General features: G+C 43.5%; 1 protein-coding gene across 1 annotated transcript in view; it reads right to left on the minus strand.

Moving 5' to 3' along the window:
• Window positions 1-14,718, minus strand: part of LOC143935396 (lysosomal protective protein-like) — a 75,164-nt gene that overhangs the window by 37,140 nt on the left and 23,306 nt on the right. The window contains exons 7-8 of the mRNA XM_077459231.1: window positions 4,548-4,639; window positions 3,573-3,657 (exon numbers count right to left, since the gene is read on the minus strand). Of these exons, the coding sequence (XP_077315357.1) occupies window positions 3,573-3,657; window positions 4,548-4,639 (177 nt within the window). The remainder of the gene's footprint in view (window positions 1-3,572; window positions 3,658-4,547; window positions 4,640-14,718) is intronic.

Below are 14,718 nucleotides of genomic sequence, written 5' to 3' on the forward strand. Positions count from 1 at the left end.
AAGGGGGACTCTGCAGACTCTGATGTAAGGGAGAACTTTGGGGACTCTAACATAAGGGATACTCTGGGAACCCTGATTTAAGGGGGGACACTGAGAACTCTGATGTAAGAGGAACACTGTGGCTTCTGGTGTAAAGGGGAACTCTGATGTAAGGGGTGCTCTGAGAACCTTGATTTACCTTAGCGTATTAAATCAGAGGCAGGAGGGAGAAGGATGGTGAGCTCCTTGACAGTCCGCACCTCTCATCCAGATGTATCTGAGGCTGCTGGACTTTCCTGCCCCCACTTTCCTTTTCTGAGGCACTAGGGATTAGAGTTTGGGCAGACACAGAAGGGTAGGGATGGGAAGGAGAGGAGCAGATTGAGCCCTCTCTCCTCTCCTGTCTGTGTGTGTGTGGGGCAATTGTTAGTGCTGGCTTTGGGCAGTGTGAAAGAGATTGTAACAGACATGCTCGGCTTAGACAACTGCTTCCAGCAACCCTGCTGGGAAGCCATAGTCCAGTCTGAATAATGTGTCTGGGTTTCAGGCAGTTTGAAACCTGGACACATGATTCCAAACCCAAACTGTCCGGGTGAATCCCAGACAGGTGGCAACCCTACCTACCAGTATTAGAGCCCCTTTAAAGGGTCATCAGAGGTGGTGTGAAGGGGCTAAAGTGAAACTCAGTTTAAAACATGAGGATTTCTTATGTGTAGCGGTACCCCAGTAGGGGCTGCTGAATGTTGTGGTCCGTCTGTCACCCTGTCCTAGCCAGGCACACACTTTTCAATTGCTCAGAGACATGAAAGCAGTCCTTGCACTTGTTTTTTTATGTTTTATTGAGGGGAATTTAACTTGGCTGAGGATGGGAAACTTATGAGATGCCCAAGTAATCAACAGTCAATATTGGGACCAACTATATACACCACAATACATACAATCTTCTCTTCTCTTGCTGCACTTCCTTGCCTGCAGACTATTACTCCTCACTCCTCCAGCACATCACTTGCTTGCACTTCCCAGACTAGCTAGCACTGTAGGCCTGACACTGGCTCAGCCAGGCCTACAGCAGATGCCCTTTGCAGGCAGAGACCCTATGGTGTAGCAAAAATAGAAAGTTTCAGTGCTAGTTGTCCCTGTGGGTACTGCTCCCAGTACCACCTCTTCAGGCACTGCCTACCCTCCTGGCTGCAGCTGCCCCTATCCTCTGCCCATGCCACCACAATCCTCCAAACTGCCTCTGTACCCATCCCAGACCACTCCATCTCAGTCCTCTCAGGCGTGCCTCCCAGTCCTCTCGACTCTGTAAACACTCACCAGCCCTCTTTGTTGCCTCTGTGGAATTTCTGGAGACTTGCCCAGCAGTGTTCTCCCGCTGTCTTCTTTGCTCCTCCTGTACCTCCTGGTCAGGACACCTCTGTGGGTTGTAAGAGGGTCCTGTCCGCACCCGAGCCCAGTCCGAAGGTCACCCCCCCAGACTGGGGCGCTCCCTCAAAGTCCCCAACAGCCTAACACTCCATCTCCATCTTCTACCTGATCAACTCCTCCCCAACTGGGCTGACTCTGGGTATTTAAAGAGGCTTTCCCCCTGCCAATCCAGATTGGGGATTGGTCAGGGCTCCTCAGAATAACCCAGGTAGCACCACCTCCCTTCTCCATCCCTCAACAGCCATATTCTTATGCCCCGATGAAAATCGGGTGCAGCTGTGCATGGTAGTCAGTCAGCTTCTAACTTCAGCTTGTTTAATTAAGCTTTTGTAGCACCCTCCTAGATAGGTGCTAGGTTAGGTCTAGGTTTAGTTCTTTGGCTCTCCTATAATCTGTGGAGCTGCTTATGATTACTCTGGTCTGCTCTGAGTTTAATGGGCTCTGGGTTTGGCAGATTCCCCCTGTCTTTTGGATGGTTCTGGAAGATAGAAGGCTGGAAGAGTCAAATGTACAGTATGAATATTTATGTGGTCCCAATCAATCTCTGGGGGAGGGTGTCCAGATTCTGTCTGAGAGAGAGCATACAGTAAATACTTTGAAACCTGGAGCAAAGGGGTTCTTATCCTGGACAAGAAGATTCCAGCCCAAAGGGCTCCTGCCCTTTTGGGCAGCCAAGCTGTGCTTCTTCGTTTGCTCATCAAGGTCCCAGCTGTGCTAGCTGGGGGGGAGGGGGGTTGGTGGCGGGGTTATCTATACTGCTGAACTTTGAGCTTTGCTGGAGCTGACCTTGGAATTTTTTTGGGAGATCTGGTCTAAAGAGTTCATGGGAGAAATGTCTGGCTGATATTGGAAGGAGGCATCCAACTATCCAGAGACATTTGTGAGTATAGACCGGTGTGTGAGATCTCAGTGACTGTGTGATGCTACTATGTCTCTTGCACCAGAGTCAGATTGTACTTATAGTGGGCATTGTTCTTGGTGTCGCTGTATAGCTCAGCCCATCATTTACTGCTTCAAGGATTGTGCTATGAATCTTTAAGAGGAAGATAGCCACCCTCAAATTACTACTAAAGTTGCTGGAGTATACCATTGTTATCTTGCACGCACCCAAGTTTGTAAAAAAGTATAAAAAGGTACCCCTAGACTAATTATTGAGCCAGAAGAGTATCGGAGACTGTGTGCTTGGCTGCTAGTACACTTCTTGGGGAAGGAAACTTGGGACCAAATTAGAAGGCCCTTTCGGGGTGAGCGCTACACTTTGAAAATAAAACCTGGAAGCTGATTCTTTGCAGAGCTGCAGCAGATTTTGCAGTCAACGGTTTTAGTAAATCCCCCCTATTGGCTTATGCATTTATGACAGCAATGGAATAAAACCCTCCATGTTTGGTCTTCAACACTCCATTATGGCACTCCAGTCTTTCAATTCAACTAAGGTGTCTATGGAACAGCAGAGTGTTTAAAGACAAAGTGCTTTAGGACTACAGAATACCTCCCTCTCTTCACATTGTAATATAGGGAGTAGGTAGTACACAGAGGTGGACTGGCCAAGGTGTGTAAGGTTTACATCTACTTTTAATTTCTCATTGATGTGTGCTCATTGGCTGTGTTGTAACTAGGACAAGAAATGAAAATACATTTTTCAAGTGTGGCCATAGACAGCAATAAAAACCTAACCTTTCCCCTAAGAATATCATTTTTCTTTGGAGTGACATTTAAATATAGTTATCAACCTAACCCTGACATGCTTTTATTACTGGTTGCCCCACTGCAAGGGAAGATTTTTTAATTTTATGGAGTCCAGCTATAAATAATTAAATAAGTACAGTTAAAACTGCCCCATCAGAGGAAAACATCCCTCAGTGTTGGTGGTTATTTGGACAGATTTGCCTGGTGGTGCCACTGAACTAACTGGCAGACAGTTTGGCCTGCTGGCTATCCATTGAATTCTGTGGCGATCAGCTTGGCCCGGTAACTGCCCATTCAATCAATAGTGGCACATGCTCTGGATTCTTTTCAAAACCCGGGACAGTTCAGTGAGATCTGGCAATGTTGGAGACATGGTTTTACTGAAATTATTGATAATTTTGCAGGTTAATAAACAAAGTATAATATTTTGTGTAAATGACAGTAACTTATAGTTTTCTTAAAGTGGATCTAATACTCACTTTTGCTTCGCATATCTCGTCTTTGGCATTTTTAAAATCGCATTTATTATCCTTACAGCAGGCAGCTTGCAGTTCTGACCACAATCTAAAGCAACAAAAAATTTAAAACATAAATGTGCAGACACCTTATTTGTTCTTCTATTAGTAGATAGACAAAACAGCAGCAGTATGATCAGTCACAGAACTTTAAAGTCCAATTCTGGGAAACTTGAAAATTATTCCTTATAGTGGGGCTTCATCTGCACTATAAGGGTTAATTGCTTGCTTGGTCTAGGGGAGAGTGAAAGCTTCTTTACTTACCTCATCCTCCACTCCCCCACCGGGCGGTAGTCCCAAGTCGGGATATGGACCCTGCACTGGTCTTGATAAAGCCAGGACCTTAGACCGCTAGGGATAAAGACACTGAGAGGACCGGTCTTGCGGTTTGTAGGAGTTGAGGATTGGGTAAGTACATCTATTTTAACAAGTCCCCTAGATCCAAACAAGCAATTGACTCAAGAGATAATTTTCACATTGGGCTTTAAAGTTAATCTGTGCTTTGTCCATGCAAGGCAAAGTAACAGAATCACATATTTGCCATCATCCCAACTAAAAATACCCTTTCTTAGCTACCCCTCAACTCCATTCAGCAAAGGTAAATACCCAGCATTTTCTATTGGGTGGAGTGTGTGGCCCTTTCGCCTTCATCTTATGTGACAGGTCTGGAACTTGCTGGCTGGCTGATTAAGCCTCCAGCGCTGGCACATGAGTTTCAGAGACAGTCTTCAGTCTTTTGTAAGCTCCAATTATTGACTTGACTGGATCATAAAAAAATGTTTCCTCTATTTGCTTTCACTGTCTGAAAGAAGTGGTAAGTAAAAAGCAGGTAAGTATAGGCAAAACGCAGGTTCACTTCACAGACCCCCCTTCACCCCACCAACCTGCTGGGGGCAATAAACTGATTAAAGAAAAATGTTCTGAAAATATTTCACTTACTTGGTGTCTATTAGACCATGATAATAGGCAAAGTAAAAAAGAGAGTTATCGTTTATATCATAATCAGTCAGTCCATTTCCTATAGCGATTCCCTGCAAATAAACATATATTATATACAAGTGTACTGTATATCTAGGCAAAAAAAAAAAAATCCTTTTCACTGCATTGTCAAAATACATGTACATTTCCCCATGTTTTTATTTTAAAACACTCCAGGTACATGTAGCACTAGCCCCTGCCCCGAGGTGCAGGAACATGCGACACAGACCCCAGGCCAGGAGGGCCATGAGGTCGGGGTAGTGGACCCCGGAAAACTAACCACCAAAAATGGCATCGATACCTTAAATACCCTCTCCCAGAATGCACAGAAGGGAAACCACTCCCACTGAACCATTTTCAAACAAGAGGGTGTATTCAATACATCCAGCCTGCTGCATTTCCACACCCACCGGAGGTGACAGCGACACCTACGGTCAAGTGGGAATCAGTACAACCCAGCTGGACTGGTACAGAAACCAGAACTTTTAGAGAAAATCAGTCTGAGCCAACTATAGCTTCAGACAACAATATTTTAAAAAATAATAGCATCTGCCTATCAGGAGCAGGGCACTACATACAGAAAAATACATGTTGATCTGCCAGAAATCCAGTCTGTTCCTAACTTCTTGTTGCGTTTGACAACAGAGTGCCTTTGCTTGAGTGGTGTCCCAAGCAGTGCTGTCAGTCCTGCCTGTTAAACTACAGAACCTGTACTGTGCCTCTCCATATTCCTAAATACATTTTTTCCCATCAGAACAATGCTGCCTTGCTTCCAATAGTCTGTCCACAGACAGTATTACAGTCAGGTCCATAAATATTGGGACATTGACACAATTCTAATATTTTTGGCTCTATACACCACCACAATGGATTTTAAATGAAACTAACAATATGTGCTTTAACTGCAGACTTCCAGCTTTAATTTGAGGGTATTTACATCCAAATCAGGTGAACGATGTAGGAATTACAACAGTTTGTATATGTGCCTCCCACTTTTTAAGGGACCAAAAGTAATGGGACAATTGGCTGCTCAGCTGTTCTATGGCCAGGTGTGTGTTATTCCCTCATTATTCAGTTTACAAGGAGCAGATAAAAGATCCAGGGTTCATTTCAAGTGTGCTTTTTGCATTTGGAATCTGTTGCCTGTCAACTCTCAATATGAGATCCAAAGAGCTGTCACTATCAGTGAAGCAAGAGATAGCAAAAATATTAGGTGTGGCCAAATCAACTGTTTGGAACATCCTTAAAAGAAAGAACGCACCGGTGAGCTCAGCAACACCAAAAGACCCGGAAGACCATGGAAAACACCTGTGGTGGATGACTGAAGAATTCTTTCCCTGGTGAAGAAAACACCCTTCACAACAGTTGGCCAGATCAAGAACACTCTCCAGGAGGTAGGTGTATGTGTGTCAAAGTCAACAATCAAGAGAAGACTTCACCAGAGTGAATACAGAGGGTTCACCACAAGATGTAAACCATTGGTGAGCCTCAAAAACAGGAAGGGCAGATTAGAGTTTGCCAAACAACATCTAAAAACGCCTTCACAGTTCTGGAACAACATCCTATCGACAGATGCGACCAAGATCAACTTGTACCAGAGTGATGGGAAGAGAAGAGTATGGAGAAGGAAAGGAACTGCTCATGATCCAAAGCATACCACCTCATCAGTGAAGCATGGTGGTGGTAGTGTCATGACGAGGGCATCTATGGCTGCCAATGGAACTGGTTCTCTTGTATTTATTGATGATGCGACTGCTGGCAAAAGCAGTAGGATGAATTCTGAAGTGTTTCAGCCAATATTATCTGCTCATATTCAGCAAAATGCTTCAGAACTCATTGAACGGCGCTTCACAGTGCAGATGAACAATGACCCGAAGCATACTGCCAAAGCAACCAAAGAGTTTTTTTAAGGGAAAGAAGTGGAATGTTATGCAATGGCCAAGTCAGTCACCTGACCTGAATCCGATTGAGTATGCATTTTACTTGCTGAAGACAAAACTGAAGGGAAAATGCCCCAAGAACAAGCAGGAACTGAAGACAGTTGCAGTAGAGGCCTGGCAGAGCATCACCGGGGATGAAACACATTATCTGGTGATGTCTATGCGTTCCAGACTTCAGGCTGTAATTGACTGCAAAGGATTTGCAACCAAGCATTAAAAAGTGAAAGTTTGATGGATGATTGTTAATCTGTCCCATTACTTTTGGTCCCTTAAAAAGTGGGAGGACATATGCAAACTGTTATAATTCCTACATCGTTCACCTGATTTGGATGTAAATACCCTCAAATTAAAGCTGAAAGTCTGCAGTTAAAGCACATCTTGTTCATTTCATTTCAAATTCATTGCGGTGGCATATAGAGCCAAAAAGATTAGAATTGTGTCAATGTCCCAATATTTATAGACCTGACTGTATGTGCAGAGAATGGTCTCCTGGAATATGTAGTTCTGGGGGCATGACTACATCAATATGAACTTCCAGCAGCTGCCCCTGCAAGAATTTTAGAAGTATGGTGATGACATCACAGGGAGTAATTAAAGTTGTATCTCGCTACAGTAACAAGGTTAAAGTGGAACTTCAATCTCTCAATCAACATTGAGGGCAGGAGGATTGCAGGAAGTAAATGCTGCATGAATCATCTGCCCTTACTAAAGATGGTCACAGCCAGAAATGCCAGGGGTTTTTTTTCACAGTGATTTTTCAACAAAGTAAAGCATGGAGACATGAATGGATGGAGGAGTTTGCTTTACAGTGCCTTGAAAAAGTATTCATACTGCTTGAAATTTTCCATATCTTGTCATGCTACAGCCAAAAACATTGATGTATTTATTGGGATTTTATATGACAGACCAACACAATGTGCCACATAATTGTGAAGTGGAAGAAAAATGGTAAATGGTTTTCACATTTTTTTACATAAAAATATCTGAAAAGTGTGGTGCCCATTCTTCTTTGCAAAATAGCTCAAGCTCTGTCAGACTGGATGGAGAGTGTCTGTGAACAGCAATTTTCAATTCTTGCCACAGATTCTCAATTGGATTTAAGTCTGAACTTTGACTGGGCCATTCTAACATATGAATATGCTTTGATCTAAACCATTCCATTGTAGCTCTGGGTATATGTTTAGGGTCGTTGTCCTGCTGGAAGGTGAACCTCCACCCCAGTCTCAAGTCTTTTGCAGACTCTAACAGATTTTCTTCTAAGATTACCCTGTATTTGGCTCCATCCATCTCCCCATCAACTCTGATCAGCTTCCCTGTCCCTGCTGAAGAAAAGCATCCCCACAACATGATGCTGCCACCATCATGTTTCACAGTGGGGATGGTGTGTTCAGGATGATGTGCAGTATTAGTTTTCTGCCACACATAATATAGCAAAATGCTTTTAGGCCAAAAAGTTAAATTTTGGTCTCATCTGACCAGAGCACCTTCTTCCACATGTTTGCTGTGTCCCCCACATGGTTTCTCGCAAACTGCAAATGGGACTTCTTATGGCTTTCTTTCAACAATGGCTTTCTTCTCGCCACTCTCCCATAAAGGCCAGATTTGTGTAGTGCACGACTAATAGTTGTCATGTGGACATATTCTCCCACTTGAGTTGTGGATCTCTGCAGCTCTTCCTGAGTTACCATGGGCCTCTTGGCTTCCTCTCTGATTAATGCTCTCCTTGCCCAGCCTGTCTGTTTAGGTGGACGACCATGTCTTAGTAGGTATGCAGTTTTGCCATCAGATGATGGATTGAACGGAGTTCCATGAGATATTCAAAGTTTGGAATATTTTTTTGTAACCTAGCCTTGCTTTAAACTTCTCCACAACTGTATCCCTGACCTGTCTGGTGTGTTCCTTGGCCTTCATGATGCGGTTTGTTCATTAAGGTTCTCTAACAAACCTCTGAGGGCTTCAAAGAACAGCTGTATTTATACTGAGATTAAATTATACACAGGTGGACTCTATTTACTAATTATGTGACTTGGTTCCACTAGATTTTAATTAGGGGTATCAGAGTAAAGGGGGCAGAATACAAATGCACACCACACTTTTCAGATATTTATTTGTGAAAACAAAATTAAAACCATTTATCATTTTCGTTCCACTCCATAATTATGTGCCACTTTGTGTTGACCTATCACATAAAATCCCAGTAAAACACATTTATGTTTTTGGTTGTAACATGACAAAACTTGGAAAATTTCAAGGTGTATGAATACTTTTTGAAGGCATTGTAAATATTATTACCGTTTTTGGTTTGTGGTACCCAGATGAAGTGTAGTTCCACCTCAAAGATAAAAATTAGATGTCACACTGGAACAGGACCTGATCCACATGCTATGGAGATGCTCCAAGCTGACTAGATACTGGAGAGAAATAGTACATTTCAAGCTTATTTAAAAAATCTTGCTAACAACTAAAACTGATTCCCAAAATTTGCTTGATGGGCATGCTAGATAGGGATGGGCGAACGGTTTCGGCCCAAGCATAAGCTCGAACTTTGGTTGTTTGGATGTTCTGCAGAACACCGAACAATATGTGGTGTTCCGGGCAAATTCGAAAGCCGCCAGAACACCGTTAAAGTCTATGGGACATTAACATGAAAAATTGAAAGTGTTCATTTTAAAAGTTTATATGCAAGTTATTGTCATAAAAAGTGTTTGGGGACCCGGGTCCTGCCCTAGGAGACATGTATCAATGCAAAAAAAGTTTTAAAAACGTCAGTTTTTTTCAGGAGCAGTGATTTTAGTAATGCTTAAAGTGAAACAATATAAGTGAAATATTCCTTTACATTTCGTACCTGGGGGGTGTCTATAGTATGCCTGTAAAGTGGCACATATTTCCCGTGTTTAGAACAGTGCCTGCACAAAATGCCATTTCTAAAGGAAAAAAAGTAATTTAAAAGTACTCACGGCTATAATGAATTGTCAGTCCCGGCAATACAGGTAAAAATCATTGAAAAAAATGGCATGGGATCTCCCCAGTCCATTACCAGGCCCATTGGGTCTGGTATGAATATCAAGGGGAACCCCAAACCAAAATGTAAAAAAAAAATTGCAGGGGGGGGGGGGGTCCCCCCAAATTCCATACCTGGCCCTTTAGGTCTGGTATGGATATTAAGGGGAACCCTGCGCCAAATGTTTTTAAAAAAATGGCATGGGGCCCCCCTCAAAATTCATACCAGACCCTTCAGGTCCCCCTCTGAGACCCTGAGAAAGCCATGGAGAAGTTGCCTTGCATCAGAGAGGGACGGGGTCACCTTGTTCCGTCCCCATGTGGCCCTGCCTTCAGTTATATAAGAACTGTCAAAGCAAAGATGCATCATTCAGGGGAGTCGGTCATGGCTTTGTTTTTTCTTTTTCAGTCCGTCGGCGGAGCGAGAGAAGAAGATGAATGGACTTCGTGAGACATTTTTATTTTTTTTATTTTTTAATAAAGGACTTGTGTCCTTGTGTCTTTTTTTAACATTTTGACACTTTTTTTGTGAAATGGTATGGTATGGTAATGGTAATGGTATCCGATAAGCCCCCCCCGCCCGCAGACCCCCACAACCACTGGGCAATGGTTGTGGGGATGAGGCCCTTGTCCCCATCAACATGGGGACAAGGTGCTTTGGGGGGCTCCCATGCTGAGGGCATGTGGCCTGGTATGGTTCAGGAGGGGGGTGCTCGCTCTTTTCCTGCGGCCTGCCAGGCTGCATGCTCGGATAAGGGTCTGGTATGGATTTTTGGGGGACCCCCACGCTATTTTTTTTATTTTGGCGCAGGGTTCCCCTTAATATCCATACCAGACCTAATGGACTAGGGAGACATCATGCCGTTTTTTTCAATGACTTTTATCTGTATTGCCGGGACCAACAATTCATTATAGCCGCAAGTACTTTTAAATGACTTTTTTTCCTTTAGAAATTGCATTTTTTGCAGGGACTGTTCTAAACACAGGAAAAATGTGCCACTTTATAGGCATAATATAGACACCCCCAGGTATGAAATTTAAAGGAATATTTTACTTTTATTGTTTCACTTTAAGCATTATTAACCACTTAAGGACCGCCGTATTGCCATTGTACGTCATCACAATGGCACAGGCAGGCACAAGCACGTACATGTACGTGCCTGCCTTCCAGCGGATGGGGGGTCCGATCGGACCCCCTCCCGCTGGATACAGCGGTCCGTTTCCCTCCGGGAGCGATCCGTGATGAGGGGATGGCCATTGGTTTCTGGCCACCCCCTCTCGATCGCTCCTGGCCAATGACGAACTTCCTCCCACTGTGTATTGTTTACACAGGAAGGAGGAAGTGATGTCATTCTCCTCGGGGCGGTCTTTTTGACCGGACTACGAGGAGAAGACTAAAAGAAAGTGCACCAAAACACTACACTGACACATAGGTACACATAGGTACACAAAACCCCCCCCCCCCCGATCCCCCCCCGATCGCCCCCCCCTCCCCCCCCAGTCACAGTGTCACTGATTGCATTGATCATTTCTTTACTGATCAATGCATTCAGTGTCAGTTGTAAAAGTAAAAACTGTCAGGGCAGTTAGTGTTAGGTCCAGGGTAGCCCCCTATCACCCCCCAATAAAGATTTAACCCCCTGATTGCCCCTAGAGTTAACCCTTTCACCCCCTTTTGCCAGTGTCACTAAGCGATAATTTTTCTGATCGCTGCATCAGTGTCGCTAGTGTCGCTAGGTAGCTAGTTATTTTTTTAGGTTCACCGCCAGGTTTTTATATCGCTAGGTACCCCGATATACTACCCAATAATGGTTTTAACATCCTGATTGCCCCTAGTTAACCCTTTCACCCCCTTTTGCCACTGTCACTAAGCGATCATTTTTCTGATCGCTGCATCAGTGTCGCTACTGTCGCTAGGTAGCTAGTTATTTTTTTAGGTTCACCGCCAGGTTTTTATAGCGCTAGGTACCCCGATATACTACCCAATAATGGTTTTAACATCCTGATTGCCCCTAGTTAACCCTTTCACCCCCTTTTGCCACTGTCACTAAGCGATCATTTTTCTGATCGCTGCATTAGTGTCGCTACTGTCGCTAGGTAGCTAGTTATTTTTTTAGGTTCACCGCCAGGTTTTTATATCGCTAGGTACCCCGATATACTACCCAATAATGGTTTTAACATCCTGATTTCCCCTAGTTAACCCTTTCACCCCCTTTTGCCAGTGTCACTAAGCGATCATTTTTCTGATCGCTGCATCAGTGTCGCTACTGTCGCTAGGTAGCTAGTTATTTTTTTAGGTTCACCGCCAAGTTTTTATAGCGCTAGGTACCCCGATATACTACCCAATAATGGTTTTAACATCCTGATTGCCCCTAGTTAACCCTTTCACCCCCTTTTGCCAGTGTCACTAAGCGATCATTTTTCTGATCGCTGCATCAGTGTCGCTACTGTCGCTAGATAGCTAGTTATTTTTTTAGGTTCACCGCCAGGTTTTTATAGCGCTAGGTACCCCGATATACTACCCAATAATGGTTTTAACCCCCTGATTGCCCCTAGTTAACCCTTTCACCCCCTTTTGCCACTGTCACTAAGCGATAATTTTTCTGATCGCTGCATTAGTGTCGCTACTGTCGCTAGGTAGCTAGTTATTTTTTTAGGTTCACCGCCAGGTTTTTATATCGCTAGGTACCCCGATATACTACCCAATAATGGTTTTAACATCCTGCTTGCCCCTAGTTAACCCTTTCACCCCCTTTTGCCAGTGTCACTAAGCGATCATTTTTCTGATCGCTGCATCAGTGTCGCTACTGTCGCTAGATAGCTAGTTATTTTTTTAGGTTCACCGCCAGGTTTTTATAGCGCTAGGTACCCCGATATACTACCCAATAATGGTTTTAACCCCCTGATTGCCCCTAGTTAACCCTTTCACCAGCGATCACAGTATAAGTGTCACTGGTGACGCTGGTTAGCCAGTTAGTTATTTAGGTTCCCCGTCAGGTTTTTATATAGCGCCAGGGACCCCCATATACTACCTAATAAAAATTTGAACCCCCTGATTGCCCCTAGTTAACCCTTTCACCACTGATCACCGTATAAGTGTTACGGGTGACTCTGGTTAGTTTGCTTTTTATAGCATCAGGGCACCCACCATTTATTACCCAATAAAGGTTTAACCCCCTGATCACCTGGCGGGTGATATCAATTAGGTTTTAGGGTCAGGGTCTGCGTCGCCCCAGGCAGCGCTAGGTTAGTGCCAGTACCGCTAACACCCACGCGCAAAGCATACACCTCCCATAGTGGTATAGAATCTGAACAGATCAATATCTGATCTGATCAGATCTATACTAGCGTCCCCAGCAGTTCAGGGTTCCAAAAAAACGCATTGTTAGCGGGATCAGCCCAGATACCTGCTAGCACCTGCGTTTTGCCCCTCTGCCCAGCCCACCCAAGTGCAGTATCGATCGATCACTGTCACTTACAAAACACTAAACACATAACTGCAGCGATCGCAGAGTCAGGCCTGATCCCTGCGATCGCTAACAGTTTTTTTGGTAGCATTTTATATTTAAATGCGGAAGGCAGTGCTTGGTTTTCGGGGTCCCGTACGTGGCTAGGCTCCCAAAAAGTCCCCCACATGTGGTATCCCCGTACTCGGGAGAAGCAGCAGAATTTATTTTGGGGTGTAATTTGACTTCTGCCCATAGCATGTGTGAGCAATATATCATTTAGTGACAACTTTGTGCAAAAAAAAAAAGTTTGTAATATTCCCGCAACTGTTGGCAAAATATAAAATATTCCATGGACTCAACATGCCTCTAAATAGCTTGGGGTGTCTACTTTCCAAAATGGGGTCATTTTGGGGGGTTTTGTGCTATTTTGGCATTTTATGGCCTTCGAAACTGTGATAGGTAGTGAGGAGTTAAATCAAAAATTTGCACCCTTAGAAATCCTGAAGGTGGTGATTGGTTTTCGGGGTGCCGTGCGCGACTAGACTCCCAAAAAGTCCCACAAATGTGGTATCCCCATACTCGGGAGAAGTAGCGGAATATATTTTGGGGTGCAATTCCACATATAACCATGGCATGTGTGAGCAATATATCATTTAGTAACAACTTTTTTTTTTTTTTTGTCATTATTCAATCCCTTAGGACAAAAAAAATAAATATTCAATGGGCTCAACATACCCATCAGCAATTTCCTTGGGGTGTCTACTTTCCAAAATGGGGTCATTGGGGGGGTTTGTACTGCCCTGCCATTTTAGCACCTCTAGAAATGAGATAGGCAGTCATAAATTAAAAGCTGTGTAAATTCCAGAAAATGTAGTTTGTAGACGCTATAACTTTTGCGCAAACCAAAAAATATACGCTTATTGACATTTTTTTTACTAAAGACATGTGGCTGAATAAATTTTGCCCTCAATGTATGACTAAAATTTAGTTTATTCGATTTTTCTTATAACAAAAAGAAGAAAATATCTTTTTTTTTCAAAATTTTCGCTCTTTTTCCATTTATATCGCAAAAAAAAAAAATCGCAGAGGCAATCAAATACCATCAAAAGAAAGCTCTATTTGTGGGAAGAAAAGGACGCAAATTTCGTTTGGGTGCAATATTGCATGACCGCGCAATTACCAGTTAAAGCAGCGCAGTGCGAAATTGGAAAAAGACCTCTGGTCCTTAGGGTGTTTATTGGTCCGGGGCTGAAGTGGTTAAAATCACTGCTCCCGAAAAAACTTCAATTTTTAAAAACTTTTTTTGCATTGATACATGTCCCCTGAGGCAGGACCCAGGTCCCCAAACACTTTTTATGGCAATAGCTTGCATATAAGCCTTTAAAATGAGCACTTTTGATTATTCATGTTCTTGTCCCATAGACTTTAACAGTGTTCGTGTGTTCTGCCTTATTTTTTGCCTGTTTGGTATGTTCTGGTGCAAACCAAACCGGGAGGTGTTCGGCCCATCCCTAATGCTAGACGAGGAAATATATCAACCTGATACTATAATCCTTTCCCCAGACCCACCCACCCACAACAAACAGAAGTCAATGTAAATTCTATCCTGTCCAGGGAAAAAATTATTTTAAAAGTAAGGGGTTGTCCCCCCACCACCAATTTTTTGGAGTAGACAGTTGTCCTCCCCATATTTGCACATAATTCCAAAATTCTGCACCAATTACTGCAATAATTGGTATAACT

This window comes from Lithobates pipiens, unplaced genomic scaffold, assembly GCF_037356315.1.
Source record: "Lithobates pipiens isolate NorthernLeopardFrog02 unplaced genomic scaffold, aLitPip1_a1.2 Scaffold_28, whole genome shotgun sequence".
Classification (NCBI taxonomy): domain Eukaryota; kingdom Metazoa; phylum Chordata; class Amphibia; order Anura; family Ranidae; genus Lithobates; species Lithobates pipiens.